General features: G+C 26.6%; 3 protein-coding genes across 4 annotated transcripts; 2 read left to right on the top strand and 1 right to left on the bottom strand.

Annotated features, from left to right (window-relative positions):
• Positions 1–214: 214 nt before the first annotated feature.
• On the top strand, positions 215–6,636 carry LOC101511625 (aspartic proteinase 39). Its single transcript, XM_004492790.4, has 10 exons — positions 215–841; positions 1,497–1,626; positions 1,754–2,001; positions 3,728–3,955; positions 4,316–4,478; positions 4,555–4,628; positions 4,923–5,010; positions 5,261–5,336; positions 5,629–5,700; positions 6,277–6,636. The coding sequence occupies exons 1-10, from the start codon at positions 612–614 to the stop codon at positions 6,417–6,419; spliced, it is 1,452 nt and encodes a 483-aa protein (XP_004492847.1). The 5' UTR covers positions 215–611; the 3' UTR covers positions 6,420–6,636.
• An 861-nt stretch (positions 6,637–7,497) lies between these two features.
• On the bottom strand, positions 7,498–10,368 carry LOC101511104 (uncharacterized). Of its 2 annotated transcripts, none has more exons than XM_004492789.4 (5): positions 10,160–10,368; positions 9,395–9,627; positions 9,155–9,235; positions 8,421–8,808; positions 7,498–7,823 (listed from the first exon to the last, which is right to left on the bottom strand). In XM_004492789.4, exons 1-4 carry the CDS (start codon positions 10,284–10,286, stop codon positions 8,434–8,436), a joined length of 816 nt encoding a protein of 271 aa, XP_004492846.1. In that variant the 5' UTR covers positions 10,287–10,368; the 3' UTR covers positions 7,498–7,823; positions 8,421–8,433. The 2 variants fall into 2 exon arrangements, with proteins under 2 accessions (XP_004492846.1, XP_004492845.1); XM_004492788.4 differs by having other exon boundaries at positions 8,458–8,808; positions 10,160–10,365.
• Positions 10,369–18,596: 8,228 nt separating this feature from the next.
• Positions 18,597–23,733, top strand: LOC101510778 (serine carboxypeptidase-like 20). Its single transcript, XM_004492787.4, has 14 exons — positions 18,597–18,829; positions 18,918–19,069; positions 19,339–19,415; positions 20,077–20,199; positions 20,380–20,482; positions 20,951–20,988; positions 21,111–21,215; positions 21,710–21,808; positions 21,889–22,137; positions 22,255–22,320; positions 22,408–22,523; positions 22,636–22,749; positions 23,268–23,313; positions 23,459–23,733. Exons 1-14 carry the CDS (start codon positions 18,687–18,689, stop codon positions 23,540–23,542), a joined length of 1,515 nt encoding a protein of 504 aa, XP_004492844.1. The 5' UTR covers positions 18,597–18,686; the 3' UTR covers positions 23,543–23,733.
• The last annotated feature ends 2,252 nt before the right edge of the window (positions 23,734–25,985 follow it).

Genomic DNA, 25,985 nt, shown 5'->3' with positions numbered 1-25,985 from the left:
AAGGAAACCAATTATTATAATAATAATGAATGAGAAATTGAATTATAGTAAAATTTTATACATATATTTATAAAAGAGAGTACACTAACAATAAAATACAATGTAGCAAATTTAATGGTCCGAATTGAATAAATTATTTTACAAGGTAAGTGCATCTTTACACTCTTTAAATATTAAATTGCACAATCCAAAAATGGGAAGCATTAGTGGAAAAAAAAAAGGGGAGGCATTAAGCAAAGTCATGACATGAATGCAACGGAAGGAACAAAGCGAAGAAAGCAAAGGACCAAAAAACAAACAAAACAACGTTGTCTAATTTCAGTATTTTTATATTTATTTATTTTCTAAAATAATACATTCTCGTTCGCCGTTGAAACCGCGAAATTCCCTCTCCTTTCTCCGTCGTTCACAAAGTTCCCTCTACTCTTTTTCTCTTTGTTTTCTTTCTCTCCTTTTTCTTCTTCTTCTTTCTCTCTATTCTTTCACCGACCCTTTTATTTCTTTCTCAATGGGTCGGCAATGGACTAGAGTCTCTTCTCTTTGATTTCTTTCCTTTTTATTTTGTTTTTGTTTTCTTTCTCTTTTGTTGTTTGCTTTCTATCGAAGCTACAATGGATCGTGTAAGAGGGTTGATTCTTATTATTGTTTCCTTGTTTTCTATTCAACTATGTTGCCTTGTTTCTTCTTCCAATGCCAATATGGTTTTCCCTGTTCAACGAAAATTCAAAGGACCTCATGAGAGTTTAGATGCAATCAAAGCTCATGATGCTCGTAGACATGGTAGATTTTTGTCTGCTGTTGATGTTCCTCTTGGTGGCAATGGTCTTCCTTCTTCAACTGGGTTTGCTTTCTTTTCCTTTCCATTTTCTTTATCTTTTGTTTTCCATATCTTATCTCTATTGGAGGTAATTCTATTCGAGCCGTGTTGGAAACTAAATGCTGCTACCTTCCAACTAAATGCAACTACCTATTTCGGTAGATATTCAAACCTTGGTTCGCTGGTCTAACCGCCTCAGCTAGACTCAACTCCATTGGTCTTTATTTTGTTTGTTCTATCATGCACCTATTTTATTTTATTATTGTTTATTATCTACTAGTATATAAATTCAATTTGCGAGAATCATAGTTTTGACTTTTAATCATTGTAAGAGTCGGACAATCTGATTGCTGAAATTAACAAAATTCTAAAATGATTCCAAAAGTAAAAATCTTCAACCATATTATAAGTCTTTTTGGATTGGTCAATATGATTCTTTAAATTGTCATGAATCGGTATGATTTTTTATTTTATGGGTTACTTTGGCATTTTGTTAATTTCAGAGAGACCAAATTGTCTAGTTCCTATAATTTTAAGGACTAAATTTGGCGATTCATTTGGTTAAGTTCTTTATATCTGTTTTCTGCTACAATTTATGTAGTATGGTAAAGAGAAAGTGGTCATTTATTATCATTTTCATTTGAATGCTTAATTAATGTTGTTTGCTTCATTTGGTTAGGTTGTATTATACCAAAATAGGGCTTGGCTCTCCTGCAAAAGACTTCTATGTGCAAGTTGATACAGGAAGTGACATTCTTTGGGTGAATTGTGTCGGCTGCACCGCATGTCCCAAGAAGAGTGGTCTTGGTGTATGTATTCTAGATTACGCTGCTTTAATTTTCATGCTTTCTGGTTGAATTATAAGAATATATATACTTTTGTTTATATTGTTTAACCATATAGTAATGTAGTTTTTGCAATATTATCATGTAACAGATGGATTTAACCCTCTATGACCCGAACGACTCCAATACTTCAAATGTGGTTTCTTGTGATGATGATTTTTGCACTTCCACGTATGATGGTCCAATTTCTGGATGCAAGCAAGACATGTCCTGTCCATACAGCATAACTTATGGAGATGGAAGTACAACGTCTGGTTCCTATGTGAAGGATTCTCTTACATTCGACCGAGTTAATGGTAATCTACATACTGTACCAGAAAATGGCAGTGTGGTTTTTGGGTGAGTATGATTTCTAATACTTTACATCACACACTCACAAATACACGTAGATATGTGATAGATGACTTAATGAAAAATTGAACATTTGAACCATCTTCATATCCCAACCTTAAAAGACCAGGGCCAATGTCAACTGTTACAAGCTCATTGCCACATTTATAGTCAAATGTTGCAGGCCTCGGTAGAATCTGCAGTCAATGTTATGGAGTTTGATAAGTTCTTATTTGCCCTTTTCATGAAAGAGTTTTCTTGGTTGTAAACTGTAATTTCTTCCTCCATTAAATGTTTTGTCTTATGTGGATACTTTTCGTTGTAATCATTTGTATGTTTCCATTAAATGCTTTTGGGTATCTTGAGTAGTTTCTTTAAATGTATTGATTGATTTTTTCAGTGAAGATTGCCTTTGCACAATAGTTGGACGTCCGGTGCTTTATAGCGCCTGGCTATCGTTTTTTGTTGATAGGTTATTTTTCTTCGTAACCTCAGAGCTTGTTTTGATTGGCTTATTTAAGCTTATCTACTAGCATAAACATTTATGGGACTGTTTGAAATAGTTTATGGAAACAACTAAAGATATGTCCTTGTATTGTTTTCAACTTGTTTGAGACAATTTATCTTTTTTTATAGAAACAACTTATACATAAGGACTTATATGATAAACTCTTATGCTTTTGGGTATCTTGAGTAGTTTCTTTAAATGTATTGATTGATTTCTCAGTGAAGATTGCCTTTGCACAATAGTTGGACGTCCGGTGCTTTATAGCGCCTGGCTATCGTTTTTTGTTGATAGGTTATTTTTCTTCGTAACCTCAGAGCTTGTTTTGATTGGCTTATTTAAGCTTATCTACTAGCATAAACATTTATGGGACTGTTTGAAATAGTTTATGGAAACAACTAAAGATATGTCCTTGTATTGTTTTCAACTTGTTTGAGACAATTTATCTTTTTTTATAGAAACAACTTATACATAAGGACTTATATGATAAACTCTTATGCTTTTGGGTATCTTGAGTAGTTTCTTTAAATGTATTGATTGATTTCTCAGTGAAGATTGCCTTTGCACAATAGTTGGACGTCCGGTGCTTTATAGCGCCTGGCTATCGTTTTTTGTTGATAGGTTATTTTTCTTCGTAACCTCAGAGCTTGTTTTGATTGGCTTATTTAAGCTTATCTACTAGCATAAACATTTATGGGACTGTTTGAAATAGTTTATGGAAACAACTAAAGATATGTCCTTGTATTGTTTTCAACTTGTTTGAGACAATTTATCTTTTTTTATAGAAACAACTTATACATAAGGACTTATATGATAAACTCTTATGCTTTTGGGTATCTTGAGTAGTTTCTTTAAATGTATTGATTGATTTCTCAGTGAAGATTGCCTTTGCACAATAGTTGGACGTCCGGTGCTTTATAGCGCCTGGCTATCGTTTTTTGTTGATAGGTTATTTTTCTTCGTAACCTCAGAGCTTGTTTTGATTGGCTTATTTAAGCTTATCTACTAGCATAAACATTTATGGGACTGTTTGAAATAGTTTATGGAAACAACTAAAGATATGTCCTTGTATTGTTTTCAACTTGTTTGAGACAATTTATCTTTTTTTATAGAAACAACTTATACATAAGGACTTATATGATAAACTCTTATGCTAATTAAGTTGTTTATCCAAATAGGGCCTTAGTTTTAATAGTTTTTAAGTCTTTCTGAACATTCACTTGCTGACAGGTGTGGTGCTAAACAATCCGGTACATTGAGTTCATCTTCTGAGGAAGCCCTTGATGGAATAATTGGTTTTGGACAAGCAAATTCTTCTGTGCTTTCACAGCTTGCTGCATCTGGAAAGGTGAAAAGAATATTTTCGCACTGCCTCGATAGTATCAATGGAGGAGGAATATTTTCCATAGGGCAAGTGATGCAGCCAAAGTTTAATATTACTCCATTGGTACCTAGAATGTATGTGCAGAATCTTAGCTTTTTATTCTCATGCCATGTTATTTTTAGCCAGTTTATTCGATCTGTTCTGTTTTCTTATAATAATAATTTGATGAAACAGTTTGATATATTGTTTTGATGATAATGATAATGCCACTGAATTCAATCTCTTTTGTATATTTTATTCTTTTAAGGCATTCATCTTTTATGAAGGTAGATTCATTATGCAATCTCCGAGATAAGCTATAAAAAAATTCAATATAAACTCTCTTAACATATTCTCTTTTAAATGTTCTTTCAGATTCATGTTATGTACTTTATATTCAATTTAGGTTATGGGATTGGAATTATGTCATAACAGTCTTCAATTGACTATTTCAGGGCACACTACAATGTGATTTTGAAGGACATGGAGGTTGATGGGGAATCCATACAACTCCCTACAGATTTATTTGGTTCTGGAAATGGGAGAGGAACAATAATCGATAGCGGTACAACCTTGGCTTATCTTCCGGCTTCGGTTTATGACCAGCTAGTAACAAGGGTAAGTGTGACTTCAGAGTTAAGCGAATCAATTTTTTTTACACTTGAATCCTCATGATTGTTCTTTGTGATAATAGATTTTGGCTCGGCAGCCTGGACTGAAATTGCTGCTCGTTGAAGAACAATTTACTTGTTTTCATTATTCTGACAAGTATGATACTTATCTTTGTAACTTAATTTTACTTTGTATAAAAAATTTGCAGTCCTCTTTTATTTTGATATAAGTATTATTTACCAATATTAATGTGTGACATTATTTTCTTTTTTGATGTCATTATTGTTAGATTGAATATGTATACTGTGCAATTTATAGGAGACTAATGTTCAATTTCTTGGTTGATTAGTCCATAAAGACTTAAGTTTCTTTAATTCAATAAGGCAACAAGCTCACATTTATTATATGACATGTGCAGCTCTTAACTTGTGGATAATTGTAATTTTGCAGTTTTGACGAAGGATTTCCAACTGTCAAGTTTTACTTTGAGGGGCTTTCCCTGACCGTTTATGCTCACGACTACCTCTTCCTGTATAAAGTGAGTATGAACTTAAATTCATCTCGTTTCGGGAATTCACCTCCCGCTCCTGGAAATTTATCTTCTGTACACTGTTGATTACAATGATGATTCATATTGCAATTTGAGGAGTTTAATTGTTGGTTATTCCTTATGGATAGTTTTACAGTGAGATTTGTTTTATATAATGCTACTTTTTATTTCAAAAACTTGGATTTTGGTGTTAAAAAAAAGCTGTTTCTTGATATTATTTTTTCTCTTTGTTTTCCAGAATGATATATACTGTATTGGCTGGCAGAAAAGTAACACACAGACTAAAGATGGAAAAGACCTGATTCTTCTTGGAGGTAAAGTTGAAATGAAATTTCAATTATAATTTAATCTATTGACTCTAGGGGAGACTTAGTATAAGGCATGATCTGTTCATTTTGACCCTGTTTACTGTTTCTGATATATTTTTATGTTAAATTAATAACTTTCACATAGTTATGTTTGTATCTTTTACCTTTAATGCACAGTGGTAAAATATGTTGAATTAAATATAACACGTGACTTAACTGGTGCTAATTTTAAACTTACAATTCTAATAACTTTGGATGACTATATCTTTTATTAACATCAATATATTTCCAATTGCAGATTTGGTGCTGTCAAACAAATTAGTTGTATATGATCTTGAAAATATGGCTATTGGATGGACCGATTTCAATTGTGAGTTCACCGCTTATTTATTTGCTATTTGCTACAATCCAAGGTTGTTTCTTTCCTGTTTTTGATGTCTTTTTCTCTCTCCACAGTCTGCGATTCATTTTCATGTTTCGTGTAAATGTTTTGAGATTCATGAAAGAAAAATCGCGACTAACTTAAGAGAGTTTGGCCAAAATAGAAGTGAAACACTAATTCATTTCTTGAAAGTGTAGAGGTTGGACAATTTGGTCTCCGGAATTAAATAAATTTTCAAAATTATTTCTAAAATTGAAAAAATCTTTGATCACATTAGTCTCTTTAGGGTGATTTCAGCAGCTAAATTGATTAACCCAAAAGACCTGCTGTGACATAAGATTTTTTTATTTCTTTAATCATTTTGAAATTTCGTTAATTTTAGTGACCAAATTCGTTCACTGCTATAACTTTTCGAGCTAAAATGACAATTCACTCCAAAAATAGGCTTAATCCAAAAATAGGCTTAATTTGTTTTAGCTTCTTTCATTATGACCGTTATATTATGAATTTGTTAATACTTATGTGTACATAGAATGACTTGGCATTTTCTCGTTGATTCTTTAGGCTCTTCCAGCATTAAAGTGAAGGATGAAAAGAGTGGATCTGTATATACAGTGGGAGCACACGATCTTTCTTCAGCTTCCACCGTGTTAATTGGGAGAATGTTGACATTCTTTTTGTTGCTTATTGCCATGCTGAGCACTTAAATGAATAGTTTTACTATATATCTATATATCTATATATATATATATATATATATATATATATATATATGAGGGGGTGGCATTTATTTCATTTTACTGTAACATAATTCTTTGATTTGTGCTTGTTGGTGCATAATTGCATATATTTTAAACCATTTCTCGTATAGAGTGAAATATAACCGACAAGAGGGGAGAGCAAAACTTCAGAGTTCTTGAGTTACTTTTGTTTTTGCTTCATTTTTAAGTGAGCCATAAGTTGTGATTAATTTTCTAATGGATGCAATATCATTAAAAAACAAGTGCAAATCAAACTCTGGATTTTAGGATTTCTAGCAAATATAATTGGAACCAATTTTGTTATTACATATTGCTTTGATATTTATGAAGTACTCAGAAATTAAAATCATAGACTAGTAAGTATAAAAGAGTCTTTGAAGTCTATGACATTTTCACAAACTTTATCCAGAAGAAATAAGCCTTATCTATTAGAACAAAATAGGTAAAATTACGCCTATAGTCATTTAAATTTAACGCATTTTCTATTTAGACCATTCAAGTTTATTTTATCTCAATTTAGTCATTTAAGTTACATTTTATTTACATTGTTTTTATCATTTATCCCAATTTTGACAACAATTAATTTAATTGAATTTTTTTGATAATTTGAAACTCTATCCAATGCTGCAATAATATGTTTTTCATACTAATCATTTAGAAAACACTCATGAAATCTTATAAATAGTCTATTTCTTGATTTTTTCTACAACAATTTAAATATAAATATAGCTTTAAAAACAAGGTAACAAAAGACCTATCTGCATAATCAATGTATTTAACTTCTTTTACATATAAAATAGTTTGGATAATTAACTTGATACCATATTTTATGACACTAATTCGAGAAATTTTTTAAATTAAAACAAATATATGTATAATTTAATATATCTTGAAGGCTAATGCTGCAAACGAATGCAACTTAAATGATCAAATCGAAAAGAAAAAAAAAATTAAATGACACAACCGAAAATTGAACTAAACTTAAAAGACTAAAAATGTATTTTTGCCTACAAAACATCACACATCTCAAATATGCTTGTTCATTTTATAGCACAATAATCAAATAGTCATTTGTATATCTGTGGTACCAAAACATCTGAATTTATACACAGTTAGAACAACATATTAAATTATAACTTTGACAGAACAACGTTATGATTATAAGCTGATAATTACACATTATACTGATAGATATTCATGAATAATAAGATGTAAAATGCAGATCATAACAAGGTAGGCATGTTTTTCTTACAAAGTTATCCTCAGAACTTGTACCACAAAATAAAGAACTGCCAGGAGTAGTGCAATCTGGTATACATCTTGTTGAAAGCTGTCGTCTCTTTGGAAGAACTGAATATAAGAACAAACCAACAATCAACTCATCCAATAAAATGTCCAAAATTCCAAATAATACATAACGAACAATTTTCTATGGTTATCCTTATTGGCATGATGAGTTTTGCCGATAAAAATGACATTTTTAAGTTAAAACAAGTGACACAGCAAACCTGTAAGTTGATATATCATCTCAATAATGTAAGTTTCAAGTCATGAATCAAATGACAAACGAAGAAATCGCCTATACAGAGTTCACAAAAAAAGTGGTTGACTATACAAAATTTAGTTAATATTCATTAGAATAAGTTGGGGTTTGTCGTAGTCAATCGGGATTTATCATAATGAATCGGGATTCAAGATGAGATTTGTGTTCAATATAGATACACACTAAAGATTCATATCAATTAGATTCAGTTTTATATTGAATCAAAATACGACTTGCATGTAATGTAAGACACTAATAACCATGATTCATACCATCACGTAATAATGGTAAAAAAAATGTAAAGAAATAAACTGGGAGAATGGAACACCTTGCATGATTTATTGATTCATTAAATAAACCAAAATGCACTCAAGATTAAAAAGGATAGGATGATGAAGTCATACATTTAAGATTCTTCTACTTCTGCAGAACAGAACTCACCTTGGTTGGATCACCAGAAGGATCTGGATAAATATCCATGTCCTCTTTTTTGGTTGAAAAATTAGCACTAAAATTCTTGGCACTATTAGCTAAATCTTTTACAGATTCAACAGTAGCAAACAGAATGCGCGATGTCCAGAAAAACGCCCGAGCACTAGCAGATGAAGCTGACAGGTCCCATAACTCTTCATGCTGAATTACTTGTCCACTAATTTGGTTAAGAGTGAATTTTGAAGTGATTCTAAGTATGAGATCTCCTCCTACCCCGGCAAGAACAGATTTAAGCTTCCCTTTAATTGTCCACTTGATGCTTAAAACACTTGTTGACAGCATAGCCATTTCCTGCACAGTCTGTGACCAACCAAATAGAATTTCACCATAAGCCTACCTTATTTATTTTAAATGTTAATAAGTGAAATAGAAATCTAATAAAATGATAAAAATACACGAACATTTCACTAAAAAATCCACTCAAATATAGTGAACTTTGTTGAATTGAAACTTTGTACTATATAGTGCATCGCATAACATTTGTTCAAATTCCACCATTCTATAGCGCTATAAGCCCCACTATTTTAATATTTTCTATCAACTCAAGCATTGACCAAACAGTTTATGATAAGAGGAAATCACATAATCCCTGTTGTTTCATAGATTAATTGCTTCCTTAGGAGCAGGACTCATAATTTAAACTCACCGCAGAAGGGCTGTCTAATGCAATGGCTGCCCATAAGGGTCTCTTATACTTCTCCCGACCAGTAAAACTCCTGATAGGGTCCTGTAAACAGTAAGAATATCATAAACATGCATAACATAACATCAAAGATTAAAACTCCAAATAGGGAAACAAACTAATTTCTTTGTTACGTTACAAAGAAAAACCATAATAGGAAAATCATGTTGTTTTGTTGATGAACATTACAAAGTCCTGAAGTACCTTGTAAGTGACAGAAACAGCATAGGTTCCAAGCGCTCGATTTCCACTCCTTAGCTCAAGTATATCGCGAGCAAGTTGTCTTGCAGTGGATTCTACCAAAGGACTACTGTTGCACTCAAACTCATTGCAAAGCTCACCAAAGTTCATACTATCAACCATTTTATCAGCATCTGAATATGTTGTTTCAGTTGTGGCATCTGATGACAGTTCAGTCCTATCAGCATCATTGGCAACTGCAAAACACATGCCATTTCACATTTATCAACCTTATAAGTTGCTAAAAAGTCCATTTTCTTGTGTGTGTGAGAGAACGATACTAACTTTGACCATCTGTATGCATTTGGAAGAGCTTATTTAGAACTTTTAAAACTTACCTTATGACATACAATCAAGATATTTTCAGCTTATTTGAAATCTCCTTGGGACACCTTATATAAGAAAGCAGCTTACAACTTATATGAAAAGAGATTTACCGTTTTCCCTCTTTAATTATGGCATAACTTATATGATAAAGCACTAATTCAATAAGAGTTTAATTTCCACACACAATCAGAGCACATCACAACCAATCATGTGTGACTTTAAAAGTAGTTATGATACAATAAAAGCCAATCATTTCTAATGATCTCACGATTGTGTATAAGAATTGTTTTCCCAGACACATACTAGTATATAATTAAGAGTATAATTGTTAAAAAAAATTACGCTATCAATATAGTATAATAATATATTTGTGAGAAAGAGAGAAAAGAGAAGAAATGAAACCTCGCAGAGAAGAAGAGTGGTTGTGGTGATGACGGAAGGATAAGGGTGTGCATGTCCGTATATTGGATGTATTCCGGTGGAGTGCGGCGGAGCAAAAAGAAGAAGAAATTGCGGCAGTGAGATTCATGTCTCCCCATTCCGAGGCGGAAGGTCTATTGTTTTGGATTACAAACTAAATATGTTGAGAAACGAGAGCCTCTTCTTTTTCTTATTTTCTTCTTTTTTCATGCTTATATTTTTGGATAAGATCAGTGCACGTATATATATAAATATTTAATTGTTAATTGTAAATGAATCTCAGTAAATAAAATTAACATGGAAAATTAATTCTTCTATCCCAAATACATTGAGAGTGTGGATAAAACACACATTGAATTTATCAAATGATTCTATATTCAAAATCGATTCAATCCAACATGCAGTGACATATTTCGAGAGAGGCATCATAGGTTGCAGTCCCACTCATGTTTATTTATCATGTAATAAACACACATACATATATTGCTATTACATATATTATTTAATACTAATATATTGGATTAGAATATATATATATATATCGGTAACATATCTAACAACCATTATTTAACTTTTCGGTCTGTCAAATACAAATTAAAAAAAATTTATATTTGTTGAGTTGGATAAAATATTTGACTGCTTAAAAAATTAAAAATTATTTGATATTTGTAAAAAAAAAGAATTATATATATATATATATATATATATAATTATTTAACTAAATAATAGTTAATAATATTTGTAAGTTGGATAAAATATTTTTTATGTCAGTATTATTGTGATTAATTTTATTTATATATTAAAATATTTAATATTAAAATTAAAAAATATAAAATTTATTTATTTTATTTAAATTTTTCAATAGTTAAAAAATTTAAAATATTATATAAAAATATTATAAAAAATACTTATTTTATATTAAATATTTAAATATTGTTTTTATATTTAAATTTATTAAAATTTTAAGATTATTTTATGTTTATTTTAATTATATATTAAAATATTAAAATTAAATTTATTTTACTATATTTATAAATTAAAATATTTAAAATTAAGATTTAATATATATATATATATATATGATATAACAATAATTTAATTTTTTTAAATATTTATATAAACTATTTAAATTTTATTTATTTTTTATATTTTAATATATAAAAAATAAAATTAATTACAATAATAGTTATATTAAAATTATTTGATTCAAATCACAAATGTGACTTAATTGATACCTCATTCATGGGAGTGTCATAGAATAAAAAATAGTGGGGATCACAAAATCTCAAAAATTTGTAAATAGAGACTAAAAAACTAGTTTTAAAAATATGAAAATTAAGAGTTTATTTTTAACAAAATAAAAGAATAAAAAATGTATTTAAGCCAAATTAATTTTAAGAAGAAATTAATATTGCATTCAAGTGACATTTAATAGTTAATATGCTAGTGCTATTATAGTGTGTGATCAATTGTTACCTATATGGGATATCTCTGTAATAATAATTAGTTGCTTTTGTAAACCATTAACAAATATGACACTTTGGTATAAAAAAAACGACACTAGCCGGAGGAACAACTTTTTTACTTAAACTATTTTTTAAAAAAATAAATAAACTTTTTTACATAACTGCTAACATATGTGTCAGTACCATCAAAGGGTAACAATTATATCAAATTATCCGTTTACTATCTAATATAAAATTTAATTGATTGGATTCGATTAATCAAACATTTTTTCAAAATGTTATGAACTATATATATTTAATAAAATTCAATATATTACATTTTAAAAAAGTTATATAATTTTTAAAAAATTATTTATTTTTTAAAAAATTATTATAAAACTGTTTCAATTTTTTTCTAATTATTTTATTAATTATTAATTAAAATAGAGTGGTTGGTGGTCGCCGGTGACCAAAGCACCACTACTGACCATAGAACCACCGACCACCGCCACTAGCCATAAAATCACCGGAACGTCGTTGAGAATCTTTGTGATAGATGTTGGAGTACTGCTTCCGATCACCACTTCTATTATTTAATTTTTAATTAATTATCTATTTAAAAATAATAATAAACATATTTTTAAAAATAATATAAAAAATTAAATAACTTATTAAAAATATTTAAAAAACAGTAGTTTATAGTATTTTTTAATATTTTAAAAACAGTTTCGCATTTAAAAATAATATAAAAAACAGTTTTATTATTATTTAAAAAATAGTTTTTTAAAATAATAAATTAATTAATTTTACAAATAATAAAATCCATTATTTATTTCTACAATAAATAAAAACTATTATTAATATTGTAGATATATAATTTATTATAATATTTAAAAAATTATTAAATGGATTGGATGAATATCAATCCATTAAAATATAATAATGAATTAATTGAATGATTTTTATTTTTAATAGTTGGATTGAATTGAAATCTTTTTAAACAAATTTAATTAATTATAAATGGATTAATAAATTATTTTGATTTATTAATTACAATCCAAATATATATTCATTCAATCCATTTATTTTTGTACCTCTAATGATCGTTGAATAATGCAAGCATGGGACTTCAAATTAACTGTTTCTTTTGGGAACCTCTTTTCATAGTGAGATAGATCGTTCACAACTACTTTTAGAAACTGCAATAATCAAAGTTATATAGGAGTATATTTTTACAAATTTTTGTGGGGTAAATCTTACAATTATATAGTGACTTAAGCTTACATAATTCATTCCTAAATTCTTATAAGCAAAATTCACAAATTAGTTTGAGTTAAAGGATGAATCAAAAAGAAAACAACTCTTTCCAATAACGCTCATAAAAATTGTTTTATCGAAATTGTAAAAGTGATTTTTTTAAGTCAATAAAAAAAGTGATTTATTTAAAAGCCCTAAAAGTGATATTTTTTTACTTGCAATCATTTCACATCCCATAACAAAAATTGTAATTTTATTTATTTTATTTTTTAATTTTTTAACCCGACTCAATATATCTTTACGTATAAAAAATATTTTAAAATAAGAATGGATATAAACAAATTTTTATTTTCTTGTGTAGAAAATATCTTAAAATAGAATATACATAAACACATTTTCAATTTGAAGAGAAAAATTGTGATATATATTAACAATTACCAAAATTAATTCATAGTTAAATTACATGTTTTAGAGCAAATGCATGTCTACAAAATACAAAATACAAAAATACCTACATTTTGTATAGCAAAAATACAAAAATACAAAAATACAAATGCATGTCAGAAAAACCTACATTTTGTATAGCAAAAATACAAAATATTTTATAAAGTGAACGGGACTTAACTTATCAAGATCTTTCTTTTTCAGTGACACTAAAAAAAAAACATTAAATTTTGAGGAAAAAATAGTAATCGTAAACAAAATTTACAATAGCTATATGTTCGAAATCAACTAACAATAAATTTCAAAGTATGCGTATTTAATAAAATAAATATCATATATTTCCAAATTTTATGGTGTATATATATGTTTTAACAAACATAAACTGTAAAAATCATAGTAGTAAATGTTCATTTTCAAATAGAAATATGTTAATTTTAAATAATTAATGTAAATTTTTTTACGTAAAATATTTAATATAAATTAATATAGTCGTAAATTATAATTTTTATTTTTATTTTCAATTATACAATACATTAAACATTTAAAATTTTTGAATATCGAAATAGAAATTTGAATAGAAATAGAAAAATTTAAATTTTCAATAATTAATACAAACAAATATATTAGTAAATTATAGCATTTGAATAAAAATAGTTAATTTTCCAATAATTAATACAAACAGATATTCTAGTAAATTATAATTTTACTATAGAAATAGAATATGTTAATTTTTGAGTAGTTAGTACACGCAAATATAGTAGTAAATTATAGTTATTTTTTTCAAATATGCAACAAATTAAACATTTATTATTTTTTAATTAATATAGACATAGAATTTTTGTATTTTGTATTTTGAAATAGAGATATGTTAATTTTCGAATAATAAATAAAAACAAATATAGTAATAAATTATAATTTTGATTTCATTTTTAATCAAATGTAATACAATAAACATGTATAATTTTTGAATATAGAAACAGAAATTTGATTTTGAAATTTTGAATAAAAATAGGAATATAGTTTCAAATATTTGATACTTACATATATACCCCATCTGAAATGATATACAAGCAAAAGTAATAGTTGAAAGTTTGATGTATCTGATTAAAAATTTAATTAAAACTTTAGATATATTAATTTTCAACTACTATTTTTGCTTGTATTTCAGAAGGTGTAGTATTTAAATTATAGGGTTTGAATAGAAGTAGAAATATGGTAATTTTGAAATGATTAATATAAAAAATATTGTAGTAAAGTATATATATCTTTTAATGAAATACATTAATTTATAAGTTTAGATTATAGAAATAGAAGCACTTAATTTTTTTTTTTATAATAATTATTACAAATAGATATAGTAGTAAACTATAATTTTCAAATAGAATAGAATTATGTTAATTTTTAAATAATTAATATGAATGGATATAGTAGTAAATTATAATTTTCAAATAGACATAAAAATATGTCAGTTTTTTTGAATACTTATTAAATAAACAATTATAGTAGTAACTTATATTTTTATTTTATTTTTTCAAATTACGCAATACATTAAACATTTATAATTTTCAAATATAAAAATTTAAATCGAAATAGATATATACATATTAATTTTGAATAATTAATATAAGTAAATGTAGTAATAATTTATTATTTTTGAATACAACAAATTAAATTTTTATTTTTAGTGGAGGAATTATGAAAAACTAAAAGAAAACAGAATAAAGTAGAATGAATAATAATGGATAATGTTGCCGTAAGAGGGCCTCATGGCATTATTGTTCAACAAAGCCCATTTTGAATTGGGTTATATCTGTCCCGTCGGCTATTTGGATTTTACCAAATCAAAAGGTATGACAATGGCATTTGCAATTTATAGAGTTTTAATCAATTTCTTAAAACAAAAATGCAAGCCCCATATAATATCTTCCAATTTCATATAAACGACTAAAAAAAGTATGAATTCAAAATGGAATCTCGAACATTTAATTCTCATAAAGTTATAAAATGACAAACCTTGTTTTATAAACGATTGTATTTTTTTTTTGCATAAAATGCAACAATTCTCAATTGCATCCGCAACTTCTCCATTCATGTAAATTCCACATTTTCGAACCATTTTGGTAAATTGGTATTCGCATTACATTATTACAATAAAATATCCAATTTTGTGCTTTGTTATATCTGTCGTTATTTCATTTTTTGTTTTATAAGCTAAATCTGTGAAGTTTTTTTTATTTCAGTTCATCAACATAAAACCGTTGCTTCTGTGACTCTTTCACTCTCTTTTTAAAGTTGGATTCGCTTCCAACGCCGACGCGCTTCTCTCAACCAACCACCCACTCTCCACAACCACTTGTAAGATTCCTATCTATCTATCTATCTATCTTTATTCTTTTATTTCTCTATTTTTTTTAATTTGCAATCAATAATTAATTAATTAATTTGAGTAAAAAAATCATTATAAATTTATAATAGGAGTAGAAATTGGATATTGGGGATATAAGGTTTTTGTGCTTTCAGCAACTGAAGCGTATGTATAAAGTTTTTGTCATCCTCTCTTTTTCTTTCATTTATAAAGTTTTTGAATTAATTGTTTGATATTTAGTGGGTTTAAATATTTTTAATACATAACTCGCGTGTTGGAACCTTTGAAAGTTAAATAACAAGTTGAGTGATTGATAATATAGTACATCGTAATATATTAGGCATTGATTTTGTGTTATTTATAAGAATGCTTACCCTTGTTGAAAAATATAAGGGATCGAAGGGTTAAAACTATTAAGAAACAAATCACTAATATATGAGTTAAATAAGTATTTAATTATCATAAAATTTATTTTTAGTTTATGTAAAAAAATTATGTTTTTTAGTTTTGGAAAATTATTATGTTAAATATTTTTAATCTCTATTGAAATATAAATAAATATTTTTAAAGAATTCTTTTACACACATATCTACAACAATATAAAAAATTTCTTTCATAAAAGTGAGTTTAAAATTTATATATTTTTTATTTTTATCTTAAACATATAATATTTAAAAAAATTATTTTTAACTAATTTCAAGTTAAAAAATTATAAATTTTTATGGATTTAAATTAGATAATGCTCAAAATATAGTTTGATAATTTAAGAATTTAAAAGTTAAAGAATGTTTTATTCCAACAATTATTAAAATAGCTTGTAGAATAATTTTATAATTACTAAAAAACAATATATGATTTTTATATATTAGAAATATAATTATTTTTATAAAAATTAAAAATAAAAATTTAAAATTTTATATAAATTAAAAATTTGTTTGAGCTTAAAAAAATATAAAAAATTAGAAATGTAATTTTTTTTATAGAGTAATAAATGAAGACAAAATCACAAAAACAAAATATAAACATATTGGTTGATGATACTTTTTAATGTATAAATCATTTTTTTAAAATAGTTTCATTAACTTTTTAATGTAACATACGTTATGAATGAGGTTAAGAAAACAAAAGTGAAAAACTTTTACATAGAAAGAAAGTATTTATTAAGAAATATTTTGTTGTTTGTCACCGTAAAATTAAATATGTTATAAATTTTTTCATGTTATTCCACCGAGGAAACCAAATCCTGGTCCCGGTGTTGGACAGCCCCCCACTATAACAATCATGCTGAGTGGACAAACAATCACATATATCATTGGTCACTGTCTAACTAATTTAAACAGTACCCAACCAAATACTTTGTTTTTCTTTAATTTTTCAACTCAGTGCTCATAATTACTACAGTAATTTAGAAGTGTCACAAAAATTCAAGCTTCAAATTGTAAAGAGATAAGGTCTGAATTATTATTATAAAATATGACTATTCTTTATTTCTTTAACTTATAAATGATTTTATATAAAAATAAATTAGGTACAACCAATTTATAAAAGATTGATTTAAAATCATCTTTATTACACGAATACTTCTGTTAGGATATTAATATATTAACGAAATAAAATAATATAGAACAACTGAAAAAAAAACGCAACAACTGAAATCTAGAATTTTGTTAAATTCGTTTTTATAAAAACAAATTATATAATTTTGAGAAAAAGTATATTTTAGAGTTTTAACGAAGGTAGAATATTACTATTAACAATAATTTTGTTGAACTCATCATCGGTATAAAGATACTCTTAATCCATTTATAGATCTGACTTCCCTTGGTTAAGTTTGGACTAAAGAAAAGCTAGTAGTCCTTCTCTCATAACCTCTTTGGTGTGCAATATAAGAACAGAATAAGATAATTTTATTATATCTTATTTCAATTTAGTATTTAATGAGACATGAAAATATGATATATTATGTTTCTCTTGTTAAAATATTTGTTTTAAATTTGATTTGAATCAGAAATCAATAGAATAAAGACAATAATTTATTGAGTTATATTAAAATATATTAAAAACATTAATATAAGTTAAAAAAAAAGCAAAATAAAATAATATTAAATTAAAAATGAAAATTATTAATAATTTATTTTTAAAAATATGTCCCAAAAAATATATAAATCAGTAGACATAAAAAATTTCAAAATAATAATATTATTAAAAATTAAAAAATATTAATATTAATTTATTTTTTTGACATTTAGTATAATTTTCTTGGAGGAAAGTTGTGTCATTTATATATAATATACATCTTACAATATAATTTAAAAAACATATATAATTATTTCACAAAGATAATTTTATTATCTAAATAATATTATCATGTGCTTTAAACACATAAATATAATAAATTTTGTTATGCCTATATTTCTGTTTACTGAATATTATCATGTCTTGCAATACAGTTGGTTTATTATTACTTTTTGACAAACAACGTTTAGCCTTGACCTTATCTCTATTAGTAATTAATGAAACTGTTAAACCATTTTTAATTTTTTTTCTTCTTTAATAAAATGAAGAAATTAACAGTTTAATTAATCAATAATAAAACTAATTTATATTTTTTTTAATAATTTATTCAAACAATTTTTGCCTTAAAAAATTTTTACAAAAAATTACTCTTTAGGATTTATTTAGTAATTATTGTTAATTTTTTCTCCCTTTTAATAAATTATACTATTAAGGAATTTATTTTCTTTCTATTTGCATGATAAAATCAGATTACAACAGTATAATTAAAATATAATTGAAGTTATTAATATAATAAAAAAACAAAGAGTTAATAAATGATTTGGCCTTGACTATTAATTAGTATTAAAATCTATTATACGCACGGTCGGCCGTATATGTTAATATATAGAGTGTGTGTGTGGTTGAGTGCTTTATTACATCCATTGTATATTTGTATACTTTTTGAGCACATTGAGATTTTGAGAGAAGGGAATTAAAGGAAATGGGCAATCACAAGTTACTACTACCACTCTGCATATTTGTGTTGGTTCATTTCATTATCTTCGGTGAATCTGCACCTCAAGGAGCTCTCATCACACATCTCCCTGGCTTTTCAGGCAAATTCCTCTCCCACCATTACTCAGGGTACTATATATATATTTTAATTTCATAAATTGTTTTCTATTTTAATAATTGAAAGGGGATTTCTTAATATTTTGAATTTGTTATTCAGATATATAAATATTGATGGAAAAGGTGAGAATGGGAAGAACCTGTTCTATTACTTTGTAAGTTCAGAAAGAAATCCAAGGAAGGATCCAGTAGTGCTATGGCTGAATGGTGGACCTGGGTGTTCCAGCTTTGATGGCTTTGTTTATGAGCATGGTATGGTTATATCTAATTTATGCTACTCTTAATTTATATATATGTCACTCTCATCAATTTTATTAATTCTTCAACTGCCCCCCTCTATTATTGGATCACACAATTCAAGGCAACATTTTCATTTCAAACATGTTTCATTACTTTTAACATGTCTAATATTTACCTTTAATTAGCTTACTTCATTGCTTAATGTTTCTCAAATATGAATATGTAATTAATTAATTAATTATTTGTTTGTGTGATTGTGAAATATGAATGTATGTGTGCAGGGCCATTCAATTTCGAGGCTGCAAAAACCAAAGGGAGTCTGCCCATTTTGCATCACAATCCTTACAGCTGGTCCAAGGTTAAGAACACGTGACACCCCCAAATTTTCTTTTTTTGACTATACCCCAAAATCAATCATGCTTTATTTGCATCTAAGGAGTATTAATTTTGATTGAATTTGCATCTAATTATTGTTTATTGAATGAAAAAATATTTCATTGGACACAAACTTTTTTTAATATATGTGACACTTGATTAATTGGATGTAAAAAAATATGATTAATTTAGTTAAATAAATAATTAATTTAGATCAATTGAAAATTTTATTTAATTATATAATTGAATTAATCATAATTTTAATTGTGATTTAAATTAATCATTTACTTGAATAAATTAATTATATTTTTTCAAATGATTAATCTGACGTCATATGAGTGTATAAGAAACAAACTGTCATATATCATTAATATATTAATATATTGATTAATTAAATTGATTGAGATACATGTCGTAACCTAAACCTTTTTCAATATTAATTTAGTAATTTTTTTTTTACAATAGTAGTGTTGATTTAATTAAATCTATTAATTATGTTGATATTTGTTGGCAAGATCATGTATTTTTTACCTCAATTTACTTGAACAGTTTCTTAATTATATTTAATATTCTTAAATATGCATTTGAAGTATATTTAAAAGTACCTTTATATTGTTCTTATGACTATATAATATTAATTTCAGGTTTCCAACATCATATATTTGGATTCACCGACGGGTGTTGGGCTCTCTTACTCACAAAACTCAAGCCAATACATAACTGGGGACCTACAAACTGCTTATGATACCCATGATTTCCTCTTAAAGGTACTTTCAAGAAAAAAAAGCAACTAACCATTTGAAATCAGATTTAACATTTGAATTGAAAGGGTAGAAATATGATCATGTTGATCTTCTTAATTACTTATTAGTTTAATTTCTTGTCACAATCATGCGTAAGATAAAATAATCATATACATAATGTTTTTGGAATTTTTTTCTTGGCAGTGGTTTGAGCAATTTCCAGAATTCCAGGCCAATCCATTTTATATTTCTGGGGAGTCTTATGCTGGAATTTACGTACCCACTCTAGCTTTGGAAGTTGCTAAAGGTAACACTATTAATATATTTATTAATTAGGATTTCAGATTGAATTTAATACATTTGTAAATTTAATTACGATATATTATTTTTTTTTTTATAAATTTAATTGGTATGTATTGTGAATTTTAAAAAATTTATATTATTGATACATTACAATTATTTATGAATATGATTTTAAAAATAGTTTTAGTACCACTAGAAAATGTGTGTACCAATACTCATAAGGCAAAATGGATTCTAAATTTAAATTAATTAAATATGAAAAAATAACACGGCCTTAAATAATTGAATGTCGTATGTTATACCCAACAAAATTTCATGATACCATAGTGTTAACCAAATTATAAACTAGTTGATTTAAAAGTTATAAAGTAATAAAGGGTTAATGATACTAGTGTTTCCAACTTGCACTATATATTGGGTTTATGGCGTGGAATTAATTATAGCATATAAATTTGTGTATGCCATATGCCAGGAATCCGGAGACGTAAAAAGCCCGTGATCAATTTAAAGGTAATGTAATATTTTTAAGTACTACTATAATATAAAATGAAGTGTAGCAAATAGTACCTTAAATTAATTTGGCATAGAAATAAAGTGTTGTTAATTTTATTGGACTTTTGTTTGGAGTGTAGGGTTACATTGTGGGAAATGGTGTCACGGACCCAAAATTTGACGGCGACAGTGCTTTTTATCCATTTGTGCACGGGATGGGTCTCATTTCCGACTCTATCTATGAGGTGCGTTCAATAAATAAATTGCTTTTTTTACTCAATAAACTACATAATATTTTTGCATTTTCATCGATCATATTAACGTAGACATTATTTTTACACTTTCAAATAAAATAATCATGCACATATATTCTAATGTTCAAAATTTTAAGTTCTATAGTCCATAATTTAATAGGGTTACTCATATTATGTGTTCGTATAAATAATTTTTTTATTTTATTTTATGTTTAATAGTTTGGTTGAAATCAAAATTTGATATCTAAATGGTGCTTTCTAGATGTGGGCTTATTGTATATTCAGCGATGAATGAGCAATTTGACTGTTTTATTTATTTATTTATTTATTTATTTAAGTATTTCCTTGTATGTAGTTCAATGTTTTATGAATAGATAATTTATGGTATCATTACTAATTACCACACCATATACTTATTTTCGGTTTTTTATGATTATTAATCAAGTTTATTTTTCACCTATAATTTTTTTTTTAATATTTTGCAGAGTGTGCAAGCTTCTTGCAAAGAAACTGACTATAACTTTGAATCCGATAGTGAGGGTAGTAGTAGTACATGCTCTAAGATCTTGAACAAAATTTCAAGGGTGAGAAACTTCTACTATATTATTATTATTATTATTATTATTATTATTATTATTATTATTGACAAATAAAATGGTATCAGGCAATTGAAGGGCTTAATGTGTACAATATACTAGAACCATGCTACCATAACCCTGATGAAGAAAGAAATGGAAGTTCTAAGTTGCCAATGAGTTTCCAAAAATTAGGGAAAACAGAGAGACCTCTAGCAGTGAGAAAGAGGATGTTTGGTAGGGCTTGGCCTTTTAGAGCACCAGTCAGAGATGGCCCTGTTACCTTATGGCCACAATTAATGGCCCAGATGAGTCATAGTAGTGGAGTCCCTTGTGTTGTAAGTTTTCATCTTCCATCCTTAATTATTATACTAACATTTTTAGTAGTAGTTCAAAATAATTAAAATTAATTGATTTTATTTTATTTTATTTGATGGGTAATATGTAAATTCCAGAGTGATGAAGTAGCAACCACGTGGCTAAACAGCAATGAAGTTAGGAAAGCCATTCATGCTTCGCGGGTACGTAATCACAAAATTAAAAATAAATATGGTCTCCAATTTCAATTTTTTCTAATAGTATTATTATGACTCAAATTATGGGTATAGGAGGCTGGTAACTGGGATTTATGCAGTGATAAAATAATTTTCGAACACGATGCTGGAAGCATGATTCCTTACCACAAGAATCTAACCAAACTGGGTTATCGAGCACTTATTTTCAGGTGTGAACTAGTTACAAGCACATGATGTATATATTTGACTATTTTTCTTTTTTGGATCTTAAAATTAAACATGTCTTCAATTCATTATTTATGATGCATTAATTCATGGCAGTGGTGACCATGATATGTGTGTACCATTTACTGGGAGTGAGGCTTGGACAAGATCTTTGGGATACAAGATTGTGGATGAATGGAGACCATGGAACTCTAATGACCAAGTTGCTGGGTACATTAATTTCTCTTTCAACTCCCACTATTTCATTACCTACCAAAAAAATACTACTAATTGCTTTCATAATGTTTCACAACTAAAGGGATATCCCAATTGTAGATTGAAATCCAATGTTTGTATAACAGATGATAATCTATTCAGCCCAAAAATATTTCTCTACCTTAATATGGGACACTATATCTCACTCCAAATTTTATCTCAAAAAGAAATTATAATCTATTGAGTAGAAATATTGTATATGATTTTGACCCAAAATAATATTATATCATATTTTTCCTTTATATTAAAACATATGGTAAATTTTATCACGAACTATAAAATCTTGGGTTCGAATATCAAAAAAGACAAGACTTATTTCTATTGTATTTTATTTTATATTTACTATTTTTTGTGAGAATATTACAGTTTATATTATACTATAAAGTGAACGGTTGATTTTGATCTGGAAAAAAATTCAACAATAAAATAATATTAAATTGAATTGGCTAATTTTGCTCTTTCAATTGCATCAGGTACTTACAAGCGTACGAGAACAACCTTACCTTCATCACAATTAAGGTGAGTCACAAAATAAACATCACCAACATATAAGTTATCACATCATGTCAACCAAATTTATTTGGTGATTTTTATTTTATTTATTTCTTTAAATTAAACGAAATTCAAACCAATTAGTGATACATGGTTTTTGGTAATGGTACAGGGAGCTGGGCACACCGTGCCGGAATATAAGCCACGAGAGGCACTCGATTTTTACAGGCGTTGGTTGGAAGGAGAATCAATATAATTGTAAATTCACCAATGAAAATTATAATATAGTTACAATAAACATAAATATCATTATGTGCACAAAGTTGCCAAATCCTAATATCTTCATTTGTGATTGAATATAATTTTGTTTGGTCTCCAGGGGGCGGAGCCAGACTTTGAAATCTGTAGGGGCCAAATTTTAAATATATTTTTAAATCAGTTTAGTAATTGTTTAGAATTGAAGAAAGATAAATAAAAAATTTGAAAATTATAAATTATGAAGAAACAATAAACTTTAGCTTTTTTGTATAAACACAACAAAATGTATATAATAATTTAGAATAGTACCTTTCAATTTAAATTACTTGTATTAATTAAGCCTTTAATAAATATTTATAAGTATTAAACATAAAATAAATTATCTAAAATTATGTTACATTTATGGAAATAAGAGAAAGGGAGTATGTCGCTAGTGCCTAAATGACTAAATAAATATTATGCACTATAAAAGTATAAATACTGTAACGTAATGTTTATTTTTTTATATATTGCAACCTAACGTTTGTCTGTTATTCATGTATCTTAATAATTAAAAATGTTTGTTTGTTATTCATGTATCTTAATTAATAATTCAAAGTATATATATATATATATATATATATATATAAAGGATGAATTTTTTTACATATGTCTAATAATTTTTATTTTTTCCCTATAAAATCATTTTTTAAGAAAATAAATGTAGAAAAAGTATAAGAGAGTAGAAGCAATTGTTATCATGAAAACTTTATTGATTCATCACTAGGTGTTTTTAATGCTAATAATAATATTTTTATTTATTTTTCTTAATTTTTAAGATGCAAAATATTTTAATTATTCAATCGGTATATCTTTTTACACTTACAAAGTTTTTTACTTGGTGTACTTCAAATATTTTTTGACCTAAATATACAGCCAAAAAAAATTGGAGGTTTACTAGTTTTGGCCTTAGATTTGCCCTAACGAAATATTTGAAGATTGAAGGAATGATGTTCGAAACATATCCTATAGCGTGTTTTTGGGCCATGCTAGGAGTTCGATCGATCATTATATTGACAACAGAAATAGTTCCATTAAGGATGCAAAATAGATGAATAGGATATAATATAGGTTGGATTATAATAGATGATGTGAACAATTCATTAGTCTATTTATATTCCACTAGAAATATATGGAAAGAAAATCCATCACGATCCGTTAAATAAAATCCAAACAATTTTCAATGGTGAATATCCATCCATCTACTAAGTTATTTAAACAATTTAAAAATAAAAAATATCATATTTATATATTTCAAAATAATAAATTTTATTATTTAAATTAAATTATTTTTAAAATAAAAGCAGTGGTTGCCTTTCAACACAAATTATTATTATTATTATTATTATTATTATTATTATTATTATTATTATTATTATTATTATTATTATTATTATTATTATTATAAATATTATTTTCATCATTACTAGTTTTAAATTTTAACTATTTAATGTACTATGCTAAATAAAAATTGTCATAAAAGCCAATGGGTTTGTGACCGGCAGAAGAGACTAGACATGGTTGGAATAGAATTAACTTTAGGGAGGAAACTAACATAATTATTTAATTTAAAATAATAAAAAAATTGTATAAAAAGACATAATTTTTTTTTTGGTTATATTATTTACTTTTTTTAATTACAATACATACATAAATTTAAAGAGTTCTTTAAAAGTTTAACAAGCTCCATTTATAAATAGTAATTATAAAAATAATGTCATTCATTTACTCTTATGAAGAAATAATAATAAATATGACAATGCATATTTTAATTAATTTCTTATAAAATGAATAACATCAACAACAAAAAGTTGAGTTATTTTAGCAAAGAATTAAAGAAATTAAGTACAACTCTGTTTACTCATAAGAAAGATATTGTGAACTAGTAGGTGAGTGGAGTAGTTATTTTGTATTACATAATGAAAAATTCTATATTATAAACTCAAACGTTACTTGAAATATCGCATATGAAAAAGCTATACCTTGGTGAAAAAAATTTGTTTACCATACACATCTATGCTAATTCAACAAATTTATGAACTCATTTAATAAACTATAAAGTAGTTTATTGGCGTTATCAAATAGTGCCTTAATTCAATCACACAAATGAATTAAATACTAAATAGACACTTAAAACCTTAAATGATATAGTTCACATCTATTTTTTCATCTATATTATTCCTCATATTTGATATATAAACACACCACTTTTGGGCCAATCATTCACATCTTCATTTGCATACATGCAAAACATTTAACCAAAAGAAAATGGAGTATTCTCATAAACATAAATCAAACTGCCTTTCAACACAAATTGACTTGTCATCATCACATCATCTTATAGATTTAAATATCTAGCTCCATCTTGTTACAAAAAAATATCTAGCTCCCTCTTGATGTTT

Source organism: Cicer arietinum, chromosome 3, assembly GCF_000331145.2.
Source record: "Cicer arietinum cultivar CDC Frontier isolate Library 1 chromosome 3, Cicar.CDCFrontier_v2.0, whole genome shotgun sequence".
Lineage (NCBI taxonomy): Eukaryota > Viridiplantae > Streptophyta > Magnoliopsida > Fabales > Fabaceae > Cicer > Cicer arietinum.
Note: the sequence above shows the minus strand (reverse complement) of the source record. Positions and strands in the feature narration are given on the sequence as shown.

What these genes read in the sequence shown, in the direction of transcription:
- LOC101511625 (XM_004492790.4), top strand. Translation starts at nt 612, where the DNA reads ATGGATCGTGTAAGAGGGTTGATTCTTATTATTGTTTCCTTGTTTTCT. An exon ending in ACTACCTCTTCCTGTATAAA is followed by an intron (nt 5,011 to 5,260) that starts GTGAGTATGAAC and finishes TTTGTTTTCCAG; the next exon opens with AATGATATATACTGTATTGG. An exon ending in TGGATGGACCGATTTCAATT is followed by an intron (nt 5,701 to 6,276) that starts GTGAGTTCACCG and finishes TTGATTCTTTAG; the next exon opens with GCTCTTCCAGCATTAAAGTG.
- LOC101511104 (XM_004492788.4), bottom strand. Translation starts at nt 10,286, where the DNA reads ATGAATCTCACTGCCGCAATTTCTTCTTCTTTTTGCTCCGCCGCACTC. An exon ending in CCACTCTTCTTCTCTGCGAG is followed by an intron (nt 9,628 to 10,159) that starts GTTTCATTTCTT and finishes TGTGTTTTGCAG; the next exon opens with TTGCCAATGATGCTGATAGG. An exon ending in CTTCTGGTGATCCAACCAAG is followed by an intron (nt 7,824 to 8,457) that starts GTGAGTTCTGTT and finishes TCTTATATTCAG; the next exon opens with TTCTTCCAAAGAGACGACAG.
- LOC101510778 (XM_004492787.4), top strand. Translation starts at nt 18,687, where the DNA reads ATGGGCAATCACAAGTTACTACTACCACTCTGCATATTTGTGTTGGTT. An exon ending in TTTCCGACTCTATCTATGAG is followed by an intron (nt 21,216 to 21,709) that starts GTGCGTTCAATA and finishes AATATTTTGCAG; the next exon opens with AGTGTGCAAGCTTCTTGCAA. An exon ending in TTACCTTCATCACAATTAAG is followed by an intron (nt 23,314 to 23,458) that starts GTGAGTCACAAA and finishes GTAATGGTACAG; the next exon opens with GGAGCTGGGCACACCGTGCC.